General features: G+C 40.7%; 1 protein-coding gene and 1 pseudogene across 1 annotated transcript in view; one reads left to right on the top strand and one right to left on the bottom strand.

The window, feature by feature from the left end:
• LOC145986518 (protein white-like) overlaps positions 1–18,339 on the bottom strand; it is a 104,971-nt gene that overhangs the window by 42,122 nt on the left and 44,510 nt on the right. The window contains exons 2-6 of the mRNA XM_083120627.1: positions 8,915–9,143; positions 4,093–4,331; positions 3,190–3,261; positions 2,784–2,882; positions 1,020–1,258 (exon numbers count right to left, since the gene is read on the bottom strand). Coding sequence (XP_082976753.1) covers positions 1,020–1,258; positions 2,784–2,882; positions 3,190–3,261; positions 4,093–4,331; positions 8,915–9,143 — 878 coding nt within the window. The remainder of the gene's footprint in view (positions 1–1,019; positions 1,259–2,783; positions 2,883–3,189; positions 3,262–4,092; positions 4,332–8,914; positions 9,144–18,339) is intronic.
• LOC145987178 (serine/threonine-protein phosphatase PP1-gamma catalytic subunit B pseudogene) lies at positions 15,882–17,065 on the top strand (annotated as a pseudogene).

Raw genomic sequence — 18,339 nt, 5'->3', positions numbered from 1 at the left:
GAGGAGAGTCTACTGCTTCGCTCTGCCCAATCGATCCTCCCCCTTCTCTACCGCTATGCGCAGCCTTGCTCAAGGGATAGCCGGGACAGAGTATACAGTGCTCGAAATGAGGTGGGGTACGCAGAGGATCCTCCCAGCTATCTCATTGTCATCACGTTAAACAATAGGAGCATTCCCTTCAGTTAGACCCAAGATTCAACCAAACTCCCCTCCCCCCCCCAGCTAGCAATTTCCACTTCAAGCGCTGGCCTGTTAGTGTTTTGTTCTATTCTTGATTGATGGATTTGGTTTATTTTGCTTTGCTTTTCTGTCTCATTTGGTTAAGTGGATGAGGATGAGTGATTTTGATATGATAAAAAAACCACTTGCAAAGAACTCCCATGCAGGCGCTGGGATTCGAAGCAGGACTCCTGACATCGTAGAGCGCTATGCTAATCAATCCTCCTCGGAGGTCGACTGTTCGATTCTTAACCCTCTCATTGCGGAAAATATAGTTAATGAACAACTTGCCTGCCTACTATTATCTTTGTCGTCTGCTGTACTAGGAAAATAATGCAAATGGAATGAATAATACAGTTTCTGTTTCTAGACTACACATGCACATTCTTTGAACGCTTCAGTGGACATTGATAATTTCCCACTACAAGATACCATGTTACGCCAAACCTTGACTTACATGTTCTGAAATCGCAGACAGTGAATAACCCTGACCATTGTTAGTTCGTTACACTATCCAATATTGACATCAAATAAATTTCTTTGTGAAATAAATCTTGAAGCTGTCCTGGCGACGAATGATGAAAACAATATCTCGGGCTATCGACCAGGTAAGTTGTGGAAGGGATATAAAACTTTCAAGAGCTAACGTTACTCTCATCTTCGCCCGAGAGAATCTTTTAATCAAATTTAATTATGTTCAGGCCAGCTTCTGAAGTCAAGACAACAGAGATTTACTTGTGAGAAAATCTTGAACATGTCCTGATCCAACAGAAGAGAAGGTCTCGGCAGATGACACTTACTGTCTGAAGAATTCACACGCGTCCTCCGAGGTCCCAAGATATGCAGTCCGTCCCTCCGCCATGAGGAGGATCTTGTCGAACATCCCGAAGACCTCTGAGGAAGGCTGGTGAATGGTGCACACCACGGTCTTTCCCTTCTGAGCCATGTTCTTCAACACGGTCACCACGTTCTGCGCCATGAAGGAGTCCAGTCCCGAAGTGGGCTCATCGCAGAACATGAGTGGAGGGTCGGTCAGCACCTGCAAACACAAATGAAGGAAACAGGATTGTAAGGAGAGTGTAAATTGAGCCGGCAAGGGATTTTGGAGTGTCAAAGGGAAGGGCAACTGTCCTACTTCCAAATTACGACAAAGTTAGAGATTGTTTCTAAGTAGTAACTCAGAATAAAAAAAAAAATCATTTTTGAAAGAAACATTTATTGCTCTTTCCATTTAAGATATGACCATGTTCGATTCGACATTAATTGGAAGAACCTGATATCAAATTACTGCTTAGTATGGTGACTGGGAACTAAATCAGAATTGCCAAAATACTTTTCCTAAAATCTCGTATCATCATCATTATCCGAACATTTGCAAAGCATGAAAAACGATATCATATTCTTCGAAATCTCCTACTATTGTCGCCAGGATATCTGAAATATTTGAGATGTTACTTTTCAAGGCAGTCTCGGTCTCATTTCGTTTCAATCATGCCCTTAGTTGTGTGTTTTCGAGAAGAAGCACTTCCAAATGCATGAAATGTCTCGACTCGAGGCAATAACCAGACAGGCCAGGCCTCCTTCTCAACAAAGGGCATGGGACGAGACTGTCAATTCTCGTCTGGTCTCGATACCATAGCTGTTTCTTAGAAAGAAGAAGCATATTGTTTTATGTGTTGCTGTGGGTTTTCTATTATTTTGTATGGTTTCTCTCATTCATACTAATCACTAATATGTTTCGCAATTATTATTATATTATATAGTCATAGTTTTATCTGTATTAACCACCTCTTACAGAATGGAGAGACGAATAAAGAGTGCACATAGTTAGATCATTGATTTAATTAGATCGCTTATTTGTATCATTAGGATGCAAGTGAGAAGGATACAAGAAATAAAAATAAATGTTCATAGACTTCGTTTAAGGTTACGTTAGGTTAGTGAAAGACACTTCCTTCAAAATCATATAAATGCACTGATGTAAGAAGGACGGTGGGAAAATAACGTTGAACCAAAATCACTTAACCAAACTATGGACAGCAATCACGAGTACGTACTGTGTAGCTAATAGCATTCAGAAAATAAAAACCGCCGTACCAATCCGATATAAATCGTCTACCCGAATACGTTATTACATGGAACCCAGGGCGACACCAGTGGATGGACGAGTCCACAAAAATACACTACATGATAAATTTTCATAATCATGAGAGGAAGAAAGAACGAGAGGTAAACAGGAAAGAGAACCATAAAGAAAAGAAGTAGTAGATAGAAAACAGGGAGAAAAAGTAAAGATTGAAATGGAGGAAGAGAGAAAATGGAAAGAAAGGAATACAGAGAATCCATCTGAAAATATTTTGTCCATCCGAACAAAATTCTGTAATGACGTCACTGGTATTTCAGGATATGGATATGGCCATCCCTACAGAAAGACGGAACTCAGGATAAGCAGCTCTTCTCCTTTAACTTGACAATTTATTTGCGTCCGCAATTAGCCTCATGTGCATTCATTATTCCTTTGACTTTTCCTTGATAAAAAGATAAATATATGGAACAAAACGTACCTCCGATGCGAAGGAAAGTCTCTTCATTTCTCCACCAGAAATGCCTTTGATTCTCCCTGGTATCCCTATCAGAGTGTGCTCACATTTGGTCAGGGCTAGCTGAAATATAAAAGGGAAGGCTTTAATGGTATCTCAGCCAGAATACATTTGATACGTGGCTGGGGTAGCAGATGATCCTCCTTGTTTGCTAAAAACTTTTAACAAAATGTACTCTTATTCTTATTCACGTTACTATGCTTTATTCTTTCCAAGAAATTGCATAATGAGTAGCAAGTTGAGGAGTGGCATTTTCAACTCCCCAGCAGGGAATATGGACTTTCAGATATTACTTATGCTAACTTATCGAAAACTACTAACATACAACTATAATATTATTATTATATTTCACGGGATGTGTTGTACTTACTTCCGATATAACTTCTTCCACTCTCACCATTCTTTGTCTGTAGGGGATTGGCTTGTCCATTCTTACCAGTGCCTGCAAAAATTTGAAACAAAAAAGATATTACTAAGTTGCCAATTCTTCCTTTCTTGTTAGACCATACTTCTTTTCGTTAACTACAGTCAATAGTTTTAACAAAATGCATGTGAAATACTGAAATAATATTTAGTAGTTATTGCTCTTTGACGGGTGTAATCAGTATCAGAACTTAAGGAAGATGTCAGGAAATCTCCTCACGGATATTCTTTCCACAGACTCTGCATTTCTATATTCGTTCCTAACCGGTAAAGGAAAATATCCTCCCCTCTAATATTATGTGTACTATCATAGTTTTTCTTTCTTCATCAATAACTTGCAGTATTAGAAATTACTATGTGAAAATGGTACTGCTCACAATTTCATGCCTTTATGGAAAGAATGGACGTCTTGGAAGTTGTACAGAATTACATTTTAAAATGAAAATGGTCTGTGACTTTTAATAAATGTACTTTAAAACAGTACATTTTGTTTCTCTCCTTATTGTAATGGACACAATGTGAATTACCTTCTCTTATATAAGCTATGTATGTGTAGAAAGAAAACTCACCAAGGTATTTGATATACTGTATTTCTGATTATCCATTCAAATTAAAAATTCTCACTTGGGGGAGGGAAGCAGAAAGTGCTTTGCTCTTCAAAGTCATACTATTAATGTTAATTCTAAACGTCTCGAGGGTGATCACTTGTTTTTAACAAGATCGCCTTCTTTAGACGTGGAAAGAAAGAGTGATCAGCCATTACTCTTATAGGAACTGAGACTTAGTCTTTGTATCCGAGGGGGGAGGGGGCTTTTCCCTTCCACAAATTTTCGGCATCGCTCTTTCTTACCTGGAAAACGAGGTGTTCCTTAACGGTTAGCGTTCCAATGAAGAGATCATCTTGCTGCACATACGCCGACATGCTCGTGAGGGACGTCGGTCCCACTCGGCTCCTGTTGACCGCCCGCTCGCCCATGACGGCCAGGCTCCTGGAGGAACGGAACGTGAGGGCGTTGAGGAGTGTGGTCTTCCCGGCCCCGCTGCTTCCCAGGATGGCAAGCAGCTCTCCTGGATACGCGATGCCGGAAACTTCCAAAGAAGCAAGGAAAAAAATTGTATACATATTTCGTTCAAACCTCTGAGGATATAATATAGTTTATTAACTGGTAACATACACAAATTCACACCCAGAAAAACAGTACCCACTCCGAAATGAAATAACAAATACGTCACTAAGTGAACATCCATCCCCCCCTTCCAAAGCAAAAAGCTTATTTCTCACACTGTACACACATACATACACATTGAAGTTAGAAGCCATACGAGGGGGTGCTGATAAGTATAGAGCCTTACCCAGAAAAAAATGAGCTAGGAGGCTGAAATTTGCAGGGTGTACTGGTCAATTCTTCTATATGTAATGGTGTATAAATCGACATTCTATGATTTTAACTTCCCTTTGTTTTTTAGGTCCAAAGTGAAAATGGCAGCACTTCCAGAAAAGCTCTCCAAAGACTTCATCCTGTTGCATGACAATGCCTCGCTACACACTGCAGGTGAAACAATGGCGACACAGACCTCCTTAGGCTTTCAAGTGTTGCTCCATCCACCCTATTCGCTGACCTGGCTCCATCTGACTATCATCTGTTCCCCCATCTGAAAAAAACGCCTAAAGGGACAACGATTTGCAACATGATGACGCTTTGAAAAGTTTTTCTGGAGGTGCTGCCATTTTCACTTTGGACCTGAAAAACAAAGGGAAGTTAAAATCATAGAAAGTCAATTTCTGCACCATTACATATAGAACACCCTACAAATTTCAGCCTCCTAGCTCATTTTTTTTTGGGTAAGGCTCAATACTAATCAGCCTGCCCTCGTATATACAGCGTATCGCCACATTAACTTGAGACAAGACCGAGAACAATAAGGCCCCCCACTTGCCGATTTCCATGGCGAAGTGGTGCAAGTTAAGGTTTTTGGTTTGGGGGAATGCCCACTCAGTGGCGTATTTGTGATTTCATTTCGGGAGATAGTTTTTTTGGGGGGTATGCAAATTTGCATATGTTAGTAGCCAGTAAACTTAACTTTTGCCTTGCGGTTCTAAGTACCTTACAACATTGGTTCTAAACTAGGTCATTAAATCTGATGATAACATTTATACGTAATTTACAAACATTTCGTACATTTACATTCTAAGCAAACCGACACTCATACATAAAAAGAGATATCGAACTAATAGTACAAAAAACTTGACCAAATTTATATTGTAAAATTCAAACTTAATATCCATCTAACCAACCTACAATTTTCTTGTGAACGCTTCAATACATGTAAAATATCAGCACTATGCGATGAAAACCTAAGTGGAAAACAGCCTGCTGTTTTGTCTACTTGGTAAGGTTTGTTCAGTTTCAGAATGGTGTCCTTTAATCAACAGGACTGCATACTTGTCGGCAGGATAATCTTTGGTAATTAGACTATTAATAGACACGAATGTATTTTGACATAAATTGTGTTTGTTACATAGTTAAGAAATGGTATAATTTATGTTTCAATGTATTTTTTCTTTGAGGAAGATAAAAATAATTGTATTTTGCCGGGAATAAAATTTGTTGTTAATTCGCACACTGGCCTTAGATTGAAAATCTAGATAAAGCGGAACATTTCATTCTGTTTATTCCCTTATCTATTCTATCAGTTCATCATTATTGTCACGATTAACTTATTCGTATAGAAAAGCGACGTTAAATAATCACAAATACACATTGAAAAATATATGTTTGTGAGGATATAAACCATATACTAATAGCCAGCATACGGACATGATGAAAACTTAAAGTGCATCAGCTATTTCGAGAAATTATACACTGTGAAAAATACTGGCCTGTTCATAACCTAAATGACCAAGAAGCTTCCTGATTTGAACAAGTTGGTCTTGCTAAACATTAATCATATACGACAGTTTGGTAACTTGACTAACAAGTTGACAGTAGGGGGTGAGGGGCAAAACCGGATGTCTCTCATATCATGAACCTCAGAAGACTCGATCGGATAGTTCATGCTTGCCAGATTCAATCAACTTTCTTTTCTGCTTCAAACTAAAGAAACCAGACTCTCGTTATCTCGAGTAGCAAATAAGCGAAATGGCCGAAAGATTATACTGCAAAGAAAGAATAATCGAACTCGTATTCATAATTACAAGTTGATAACCTTGATATCAATCATAAAATGCATGAATTTCCTCCCCGTTGCAACAAATTATCTCTAACAAATAAGGTTATTTGTGTATCAATTCTAGTGATGTAATGTTTATTTCAAGGCACAGCATTGTCAGCAGTTTTCAGAACATTGCAAGATTTCAAGCAGTTCTTCATTGCATTCATTATATAACTTTCTCACTCACTCAGTTATTAAACCCTTGAACGTTAAGATGACGTTGCTGTGTACAGTGGATGCATGCATAATTTAGCAAATTATTTATCACCATGTTTATTTCTCTTTATTGTACGCAAGGAGTGCATCAAGATTTGAAGCAAACCGTCAAACAAGCTAATGACAACCTCTTTACTGGCATAATCCTTTCCTTAAAAACATGTGGGACGATAAGATAAATTAATGATAATAGTTGTGGACAATTTCCCGATCAGTACTTGTGCAACTCAATAGACGGAGTGTTCAAGTTTATGAAAATTATATAAATCGCACTACAAGAATAATTCTTTGAAATATGAAGAGAATATTGATTCTATACCAACAGGTACCTACTTTTGAGACAAAAATATACACGTATCCAGAATATTAAAACAATAGCAGACAAATCGAAAATTCTCTCAGTGATTTATAATAATGACACGCTGAATTCCGGAAACCGACCAATGTATCTATGATATGTGTACGATTGAATGACGCAGTTGTGTAGCTCTGTCCTATTCATAATGTATGCTATTAACTTTTCAATTACATGCTAAGTACTAACTTATCACACAAAAACGATAATGTAAAACTGATATATACGTACGTACAGTGGAATGCACAAGCATTACTCGGTAAATTGTCCATGCCAATTTTTCATTAAATTTTCTATAGCATCATCATGTGCGTTTCTAAGGAGTGTTCTTTTACGTATACTGGTGCAGAGGCAGTCAACAGTTTTTTTTAATTCAATTCTTGAAGACTTATTGCATAAAACAAAGGGGAAATTATTTTCTTGTTAATACCATATTTCACCTCATAATCGTCGCAGATGTTGTGCCAAATGTTTTGGAAAAAAAGTGGGGTGCTACCATTATGTGAAGCTGACTTTTAAAAAAGAAATTGTGCTGGTATTACCGGCACTTAAAATAATTTATTAATTGGTAAACTGTCTAAGAATGCACGTATTAATCGTGAAAGTACGTCAAAACTGAATAGTTTAAATCTACTCACATCATTTCTTCGAGACAGTTTAGAGAACATTTTTCCAGTCTGAAAAGTTATTGATTTGTGCATTATAGTCGAAATATTACACTTGAGAAAATTTAATAGTGTTGCAAAGTATGGACTTACAAAATTTAATCTTCTGTGTCCGAAGATTTCACTATCTGGCGCGCCCATGCAACGATTACGCGATGAAAGGTGGTGCAACTATTATGCGATGAAATATGGTATGTATCCCACTCTACAATCAATGGATTTCATATTTCTTCTGTATGTGTGTACTTTATATTCGTTGCATGTTTTGCAGTCATCATTTCGACATTTCGAACTATTTTGACAGTTTCTTGCTTCTTCCATATTCTGTATACTTGCGAATGCATCAGTAGGGGTCATAAGAAAATTATTTAATCGCTCACTGATTAGAACTTACATGCGAACAGTTTAAAGTTCATGTAAAATAAGGTGAGTCCGTTTTTCTCTAGACCTAATAACTTAAACATTAACAAGCTCCAAAGGATACAAACGTCAATCAAGTATGTATACTGGAAACTGTATACGCACAATGTACAGTGGGATGCACAAGTATTGCTTGGCAAATAATTGTCCATGACTCTTCATTCCATTTTCTCTTGAAGTAGATTTAAGAACTGTATTTTTAATTTTGCGGGTTCAGAGCTTGCCGCCAGATTGTTTGGTATTCTCTTACCATTCCCGATCTCATTGCGTAAAATAAAATAAAATAAACATGGTGATAAAGAACTTGCCAAGTAATACTTATGCATCCCATTGTACGTATATTGGATATTAGTACTGGGTTTATACTCTGATATAGATATATTTGTATGTGTCTTTGTTGCTTATTTTACTTCGCTTTTCTTCTACATGAATAGATAGGTTAAACGCGACAATGATGAATTGATAGAATAGAAATAGATGAATTAATAAACAGAATGAAACGTTGACGCCTTGCGCAGGTTCGAACCCGAGGCATATGTCACACAATGTTAGATAATAATATCATTGGAAAATAAAGACAAGTGGAAGCCAAACCAATAAACATTCTTGCATTATTGCTTTCAGTTCTACCCTCTGGAGTTTTTTACTCTTAACTGCAATGCGACAGAGAAGCACGACAATCAGGTGCATTTACATATCACAAATTTTTAACTGAAAAATATACAAGAATAAGTGCATAAAAAATACATTTTAACAGACTTTTCAGTTGACTTATATTACTTGAATATATATATATTTCCTACCACTTTTAAGTATATGCTTTCGTTCAGATTGTTGATTGTTCCTTCTAAATGAGAACCACCTTCTGTATTTTGAAGTGTCCCCCGATGCAAAGACATCTATCCCATGCCAGGAGTAAGTGATTCTGTCAGTAGTTAAAGCTCTGTCCGGAGAGGGCTCTAGTGATGTCGATGGCCCTGTGTGAACACGGACCACAGCCTCGTTTGATTCGTTTCCGTGTGCTTCGTTTTCCTGCAAAGAAAGAGACGGACTGTGTAAATCTTTTGTCGTTCTTCAACTTAGTTCCTATGTTACGTCGCATTTCTTCTACTGTCGGATTAAAAATTACAGATACTTGAGTTTGGACTCCAATTAAAAATTAACCAGTAGTTCTACATAAAAACGAGTTACATCAAAATTTAGCTTATTCAATTGTTCGTTAATCTATTCTAACCAATTTTTTTCGAGTAGGACTTCTATTTTTAATCGTCGTGAGAACAAGAAAGTGCCGATTTTTTTAGTTTTGCAAACGATAGCTTTCTTTGAAATTCTATAAAAAAAGCAGGTTGTCCGATAGTGATGAAATTTTAATACAGGTTTTAAACACAATTATTAATTTTCAGATTTTTAAAATTTGTAAAAACAAACAGTTCTTACCAAATTTGCAAAACAATTTTTTCTTAGTATTGGGTAATCCTACAAATATGATCTTGGTCTTATTTTGAAGCTCTTTGCATCTGTTTTTAAAATCCATTTTCATTGTTAATTCAAATTGCGAAACCGATTGTGTACAGATTTTTATTCAACAGAGTAAAGATGTACGTGGAACGTGGCAATACCTCATCGGGGGGGGGGGGGGGGTGCACCCCTTAATTTTCTCCCTCACCCCGTTCAGCACACCCTACGTTCAACTGAAAACACTAACCCTTAAGGTTAATTCACACATACGGTGCCATGCCCATGCCGTTCCCCTGCCATGCTCCGTCCGTGCCATGGCCGCGACCATTCACACATAGGGTGCCGTTCCCATGCCGTGCCGCTACTGCTTTCTACTAGGGATGGCCAAACGGATCCGGATACAAAAGTTCCGGATCTGGATCCGGATCCGAGAGTTCCGGATCCGCGGATCCGGATCCGGGTCTGAAAGTTTCGGATCCGGATCCAAAAATTTCGGATCCGGGTCCGAAAGTTTCGGATCTGGATCCGGATCCGAGAGTTTCGTATCTCAATCCCATTATAATATTACCACACCTTAGTCCTACAAGAATTTTTTTCAAGTGTTGTTCCTAAAATACTTTGCTACGCATTGGCTAACACACTCGTGCACATATGTCCGAAGTGATTTTGTAAATGCCATTGAAACGAATATGTATTCATTCGAATGTATTGGAAATGAAAACACACATAAATGTGAGACATTCTATTCCAGGATGAAACCATTAACACATATAACAAGATAGAAATGTTATACAAAAATTATACAATTGTTCTACAGTTACAGTTTTACAAATTAAAATAAAACATTATAATACATGCAGTGTTATATAATTACAAAGTGTAAGACTAACAAGGGAGGTTATCTAAGTGTCCCCCTCCGATTTCCATGAAACTTGGCAGTATAGTGGGGCCCAAAGGAAGAATTAGGTGTTTTTTTGTTTCAGCTAAAAAACGGTTTTAGGGGGCAAAACCCCCTCAAATGTCAAGATGAGGACAAATTGAAGTGAGGATCTGACCCCTGTGTCTTTCCGATTTCCATGAAACTTGGCAGGTGTATAGTGGAGCCCAATGGAAGAAATACGTGTTTTTTTGTTTCAGATAAAAAACGGTTTTAGGGGGCAAAACCCCCTCAAATGTCAAGATGAGGACAAATTGAAGTGAGGATCTGACCCTGAGTCCCCCTCCGATTTCCATGATACTTGGCAGGTGTGGGTATAAACGGGCCCAAATGAAGAAATACGTGTTTTTTTTTTGTTTCAGCTAAAAAACGGTTTTAGGGGGCAAAACCCCCTCAAATGTCAAGATGAGGACAAATTGAAGTGGGGATCTGACCCCTGTGTCCCCCTCAGATTTCCATGAAACTTGGCAGGTGTGTGTATAAACGGGCCCAAATGAAGAAATACGTGTTTTTTTGTTTCGGCAAAAAATTTGTTCTATGGGGCAACCTCCTCTCAAATGTCAAGATGAGGACAAATTGAAGTGGGGATCTGACCCCTGAGTTCCTCTCAGATTTCCATGAAACGTGGCAGGTGTATAGAGGGGCCCGAAGGAAGAATTACGTGTTTTTTTGTTTGAGCTAAAAACTGTTTCAGGGGGCAAAATCCCCTCAAATGTCAAGATGAGGACAAATTGAAGTAAGGATCGGACCCCTGTGTCCCCCTCCGATTTCCATGATACTTGGTAGGTGTGTGTATAAACGGGCCCAAATGAAGAAATACGTGTTTTTTTTGTTTGGGCTAAAAAACGATTTTAGGGGGCAACCCCCCTCAAATGTCAATATGAGGACAAATTTAAGTGGGCATTTGATTTATGTGTCCCCCTCCGATTTCCATGAAACTTGGCAGGTGTATAGTGGGGCCCAAAGGAAGAAATACATGTTGTTTTTTTGTTTCAGCTAAAAAACGGTTTTACAGGGCGAAACCCACTGAATTGTCAAGATAAGGACAAATTGAAGTGGGGATCTGACCCCTGTGTCCCCCTCAGATTTCCATGAAACTTGGCAGGTGTGTGTATAAACGGGCCCAAATGAAGAAATACGTGTTTTTTTTGTTTCGGCAAAAAATTTGTTCTAGGGGGCAACCTCCTCTCAAATGTCAAGATGAGGACAAATTGAAGTGGGGATCTGACCCCTGAGTTCCCCTCCGATTTCCATGAAACGTGGCAGGTGTATAGAGGGGCCCGAAGGAAGAATTACGTGTTTTTTTGTTTGAGCTAAAAACTGTTTCAGGGGGCAAAATCCCCTCAAATGTCAAGATGAGGACAAATTGAAGTAAGGATCTAACGCCTGTGTTCCCCTCCGATTTTCATGAAACTTCGCAGGTGTACAGAGGGGCCCAAAGGAAGAAATACGTGTTTTTTTGTTTCGGCTAAAATACTGTTTTAGGGGGCAAAACCCGCCTCAAATGTCAAGATTAGGACAAATTGCCGTGGGAATCATCTGACTCCTGTGTCCCCCTCCGATTCCCATGAAATTTGACAGGTGTATAGAGAGGCCGTATGCCCCCTGTTTCTTCCTATGCCATATTTACGTGGTTTCGGGGTCAGATCCCCACTTCAATTTCTCCTCATCTTGACATTTGAGGGGGGGGGGGGCTCTATACACCTGCCAAGTTTCATGGAAATCGGAGGGGGAGACTTAGACCTCCCTAGTAAGTAAGTGTATTAATTAATTACAAATCGCGCACGCGAGCACCCAGTAGCGGCTCGTGCCTAAAATAACAGGTGAAGAAGTATATTTATAGGCAATGAAAAACAAATAGTAAGTGCCAGTGCCCCCCCTCCCCAATTTAAAACGTCTTTTTTGTCTTCATCCGTCCATCTGGAAAATGGTGTCTGCAACAAATTACACACTAAGTCATTTACTGGGTTCATTGTAGAAACCACAGCTCAACACATGAACCCAACACACGATAGGAAACGCGAAACACACACGCGGAACAAGATCTCGCGAGAACGCAAAGATTTTGCCACAAACACTGGATGCAATGTTTTCTCCGACGAGAGAACTGCTTCATCTAGAAGGCGACACCCGTTCAAGGCCAACGCTAGGTGACGTCACCGTTGCCATGACAACCAACTAAGTTTTCCGCAACCTAGCGGTGTTTGCTCTTGGGTTGGGACGAACTCAATACGTGTGTAGCGCCGAGCGGCGTGTTATTTGAGTATTATCGTGTGCGTTCTGCTGGGAAATAGTTTAATTTAACAAGCAAATGAAAAATGTCAATATTAATTTGAAAATTAGGTGAAAACATCTGCACTTGTTGCACTTGGCCAGCCGCCACTGGAGCACACACACACACACACACACACACATATATATATATATGTGTGTGTGTGTGTGTGTGTGTGTGTGTGTGTATGTATATTATATATATATGTATATTAGCAGGTAACAATATGTTATAAGCACATTCTTACTTTCCAAAGAAGCGCATGTGGGATGGCAAAACGGATCCGGATCCGAAAATTCCGGATCCGGATCCAAAAGTACCTGATCCGGATCCGAAAGTACCGGATCCGAAAGTTTTGGATCCGGATCCGAAAATTCTGGATCCGGATCCGAAAGTTCTGGATCCGGATCCGAAAGTTCTGGATCCTGATCCGAAAAATTTTAGGATCCGGATCCTAAGGATCCGGAACCAACCGGATCCGGATCTGGCCACCCCTACTTTCTACACCATTTCTAAATATGGATTTCAAGGATAAAGATGTTTCTATTGCTTGTTGCGCGTATCTTCTTATGGAAGATAAGAAGAAAGACCGGAGATACTGGGTTCATAACCTGTGGAGAGCAAGAGAAGAGGAGGGAGAATTCCACACTATTTTTGCGCGACTTAAAGACGACCAAGAAGAGTTTGTTAGGTATTTCAGAATGAGTGTTGTGAAGTTTGAGACTTTATTAGCTGCACGCCGTGCAATGTGACCTACAAAAACAAAATTCAAGATGGAGACGTCCCATTTCCCCTGAAGAGAAACTGGCGTAGGCAATAAGGCACTTGGCTTTGGGAAGCTCACAGATATCTATGAGTTTCAGTTACAGGATCGCTCCTTCTACGGTTAATCATATCGTGTTTGCAACATGTGATGCAATATGGGCACATTTATCGAAGAAGGAATTACCTGAACCATCGGAAGACATGTGGAAGAAAGTAGCCGATGAAGTTACGCATTGTGGCAATTTCCGAATTGCTTAGGTGCCATTGATGGCAAAACATGTACACATACAAGCTCCAAAACGCAGTGGATCTATGTATTTCAGCTAGAAAAATATATTCTCTGTTGTTTTGCTGGCACTTGTGGATGCTAACTACAAGTTCTTAGCTATTGATATTGGAAGTTATGGTAAGTCGAGCGACAGTGGCAGTTTTACAAGATCTATTTTGCAGAAGCGATTAGATGACAGTAGTTTGAACGTTCCAGAACTCAGATCACCTACTAACTCCAACGAACCTTAGGCGATGAAGCATTCCCCTTGAATACCTATTTACTGCGTCCTTACGCTGGAGGAGCGGAAGCTGACAATGAGGGGGAGAAAATATTCAATTACAGATTGTCAAGAGCACGTCATGTTGTTGAAAATGCGTTCGGCATTCTTACGCAGAAATTTCGAGTTTTTTATGGTCGACTACAAGTGAATCCGATTAATGCTGATAAAGTCATCAGAGCTATATGTGTCTTGCATAATTATCTCAGAGATGATGCATTTCGTCCCGAAGAACCCGAGTGGAGGGATGAACCCCGGTCCAGACCTTCCTTCACGTCCTTGCGTCGTCTGGGTGGAAATTATCATGGAGACTGTATTACTATCAGAAATAAATTCTGTGACTATTTCAATAATGCTGGAGCTGTACCATGGCAATTGCAGATCGTAAGAACAGGACGAACAACTGAATAGACACTGCAATGAATGATGCTACTGTTCACATGAGATACAATTAGTGTTGCCCACGAGACGAGACATGTCCCGTCTCGTCTCGTGTCTCGTCTTGAAAAAGAGACGAGACACGAGACGGAACAGGCTTTTTAAAATTCAAGAAGAGACACGAGACGGGACGAGACGGCCCCTGAAAAGTCTCGTCTTGTCTCGAAAGTCTCGAAAAATATAAACAAAATAACTAATCAATTGCAAATATTTATTTATTCGGAATAAAGCATTTTCTTTGGAAACCCAAAAGAGCTTCTATTACATGAATAAAGATCTGTAAGATTCGCCCTCGAAAAATCCTAATTCGTCACACGTTGTCCGTAACGAATTTGCCCAGACTTTAGCCTCGTGTTCCAGCTACCTTAACTTGCAAAATCCCTGTATCTTTCTATTGAAATTTCCTCAGAATACCTTAAACCTGGAAACTATCTGCTACCCCAAGAGCTCTCATCCATTCATCCTTGCGCAAAACGATCCGTAGGTAGTCACTGCCATTGTTTACTACGGTCCTGTTTCAGCCATACTGGCGACAATCGTCATAAAATTTCTCGCCCAAACAGGCCCTTCTTTCATTTGCGACCCTCTTCTCAAAATCCACAGCAGCCTCGAGTGCTGGTTGCAAACTTTAAAGATTTCGCACTAAAAACCTAGGTATAGGTAAAGTTTAAAGTTCATATAACACAGTTCCATGAAGGCACATTTACGGGATGTGGGGGAAATGTCATTTTGGAGGCGAAGTGATCAGCATCACACTCCGGCCTCTTTTGCCCTCCAGGATTGCCCCCATGCACCACCCATTGATATGAGGCTGTTGAGACCCGGAGCTGCTTTATGCGAGGACAATGTAGAATAATTCCGACCTTTATTCACCCACTCCGGGAATCGAACCCCGGTCTCCCGCCTGGCAGTCAGACGCCCTAACGATACACCACCGCTGCTCTAAAAACCTAGTAAAACGTTAGTGCAATTATATACGCTGCTTTGACGTAACAAACATAAAATTGCCTGAAGTCATAGGAAGACATCTCGTGTTATTTAAATATCTGGTTTGTAACAACTCTTTTTGTAACAAATAGCTACACTTACATAACCCAAATTAAGGTTTTGGCGCTACTCAAGGAGGACACCGCGGTTTGCGCCCCTACCCCCACCCTCCCGAGTGCTTTTGATGGGATAGGATCGAAAAGTCCGAAGCTGCTCACTACTTGATAGCACATGCTCGGCGTTATCGCATCTTCCCGACAGTGTTACCAACTAAAAATTTAATATTTCATGTGTTCAATAATGCAGAATCGAAAAAAGTATCTCAACAATGCCAAGTTTCGGAAGTTAATTGTCGCCTGGGATACCACGCACGATGGGTGGGCGATATCTGAACCGGAGAGACACATCTTAAAATCTGTCGCGAAACTCTGTGACAGGTCCACGCAGGATGTAGCCCCAAAAGGCCGAGCGCTTTTGATCCACCTCACGATGGCCTCCTCCCCTCTCAGCGCGATGAGCATCCTGGGCCGGCTGCTCAAGCTGAAGGAAGAAGGGGCTCTGAAGACGCTCAGCATCACGGAGTACGAGGTGAAGGGCCTCGTAGCCGCGGCACGGGAAGTGTTCATGGAGCAGCCAATGCTTCTGGAGCTGGAGTCTCCGATACGAATCTGCGGCGACGTTCACGGACAGTTCTTTGACCTGCTGGAACTGTTCAAGATCGGCGGCTTCCCTCCGGAGTCGAACTACCTCTTCTTGGGGGACTACGTGGACAGGGGGAAGCAGTCCGTCGAGACCATGATCCTCTTGCTGTGCTACAAGGTGGTCTACCCTCAGAACTTCTTCCTGCTCAGAGGCAACCACGAGGAAGCGACCGTCAATAGGGTGTACGGCTTCTATACCGAGTGCAAGGAGAAATACAACGTCTCGCTGTGGAGGACTTTCATAGACATGTTCAACTGCTTACCCGTGGCAGCCATCATCGAGGAGAAGATCTTCTGCTGCCACGGCGGGCTGAGTCCCGAGTTACGTAACCTGAATCAGATCAGGAGCATAGGGAGGCCAACGATCGTGCCCGGCAAGGGGCTCCTGTGCGACCTGCTGTGGTCGGATCCGTCTAACGAGACCCTCACATGGAGCCCCAACAGCAGAGGCGTGTCGTACGTCTTCGGAGCGAAGGTCGTGAACGACTTCATGAAACAGAACGGCTTGGAGTTGATCTGCAGGGCTCATCAGGTCATAGAGGACGGGTACGAGTTTTCCTTCGGTCGTCGCGTGGTGACGCTCTTCTCCGCTCCCAACTACTGCGGGGAGTTCGACAACGCAGGGGCCATGATGAGTGTGGACGAGAACCTGAAATGCACGTTTCAGGTCCTCCTCCCGTCGGCTGAAAGAAAACTGGAGCTTCAAAAGGGCACACCTGCGCAGAACTTGCAGCCCATGTACGGCTACTCGATACTCAACCACACAAAGTATTCACCGATGTCGAAATATATGCGAAATCTATAGATCGCATAAATTGTTCTGGTTTTTCCTGTGTGACAATAGAGAGTGTATCAACAAATCCTTTTCAATTTTATGCGTCTTCGTACTTTACACAAGCGAAATTGGATTCTTGAAAGACCCAACCGAAATATTCCAAAAAAGGGTGAGGGCCAAAATTGTAAAGTAATGAGCTTAAGTGACGTCATGTGAACGTGACATGAGAAGGAAACAATGCTTTCAAGAAGACACAAGAAGAGATGTGAGGGGTCTCGGATTCATTACAGAGTTTGTTGAAGTCCATTTTATGTATGGAAAGGCTAATTCTGACTGGTTCTACATTTTAAAGTAGAACCCGAACCACTATATGCTTCCACTGAGTATCGAACCCGGGATCCATTGATTACAAGGCGACGACGTTACCACTACGCCATCGGGGAGACCCCATTCCTATTTAAACGTCCGTCTGTGTAGTAGTAGTAGTTGTGAAGGTGTGCTCGCACTGTCATTAAGGGTTTATACAATTCATTGTGGAGATCGAATAATCAAATATTATGGGCTTACGTCAGGACTACAGTAACGCAGGATTGCGGTGAGATGAGTCAAGGCAAAGATATAATAAAACTTTTCCTGCTCCCCCAAAATAGGCGAATCTAGGACAATTGCGATGGCGGACAATTTCGATGAACCCAAACTCACGGACAATTGCAATGATTTTGACGGTGAATGTCATTTTACAAATTAATGGTAGGACAATTGCGATGATCAGTACCGAACCTAACCTGACCAAAGGCACCACAGAACTAATAATGCTGTAGAAGGTTGGAAGAAAGAAAATAGGTGGCTTGGAAGACCGCATCCAAAAGTTCATGATGTTCTGGTCTGCCTCAAGAGACAAGCAGAAGACAACAACATCAAGTACATGCGGATGGAACTCAATGTAGAAGGTTAGAAAAAGGAAGAAGCGTGACAAGAGAGTTGGAAAGTGTATTCGCACATATAAGGAAACGGAAGGGTGACTTCAAAAGGTATCTGTTGGCTCTAGCCCATGTTCAAAAACTTGATTGAACCAAATTCCCAGCCGAAAATATCAATATTTCACATAGTTCTCTTGTAAGAGGTATTGTACGGGGTGTTAAGTCACCCTTCAATTTGATAAATTTAAAATGTCATCGCAATTGTCCCTTTCACTTCTGTGTTCATCGCAATTGTTCGCCATCGCAATTTTCCGGTTACCAAAATAGGCAATAGTTAGGCTGGAGAGTTCAATGAACTAACCGATCTCTAACTACGCACTGGTAATGGTTTGGAGATCCAAGATAAATATCATTAAGCTTGCTTGAT

Source organism: Lepisma saccharinum, chromosome 4 (genome assembly GCF_977018435.1).
Source record: "Lepisma saccharinum chromosome 4, izLepSacc3.1, whole genome shotgun sequence".
NCBI classification, from domain to species: Eukaryota; Metazoa; Arthropoda; class Insecta; order Zygentoma; family Lepismatidae; genus Lepisma; species Lepisma saccharinum.
Note: the sequence above shows the minus strand (reverse complement) of the source record. Positions and strands in the feature narration are given on the sequence as shown.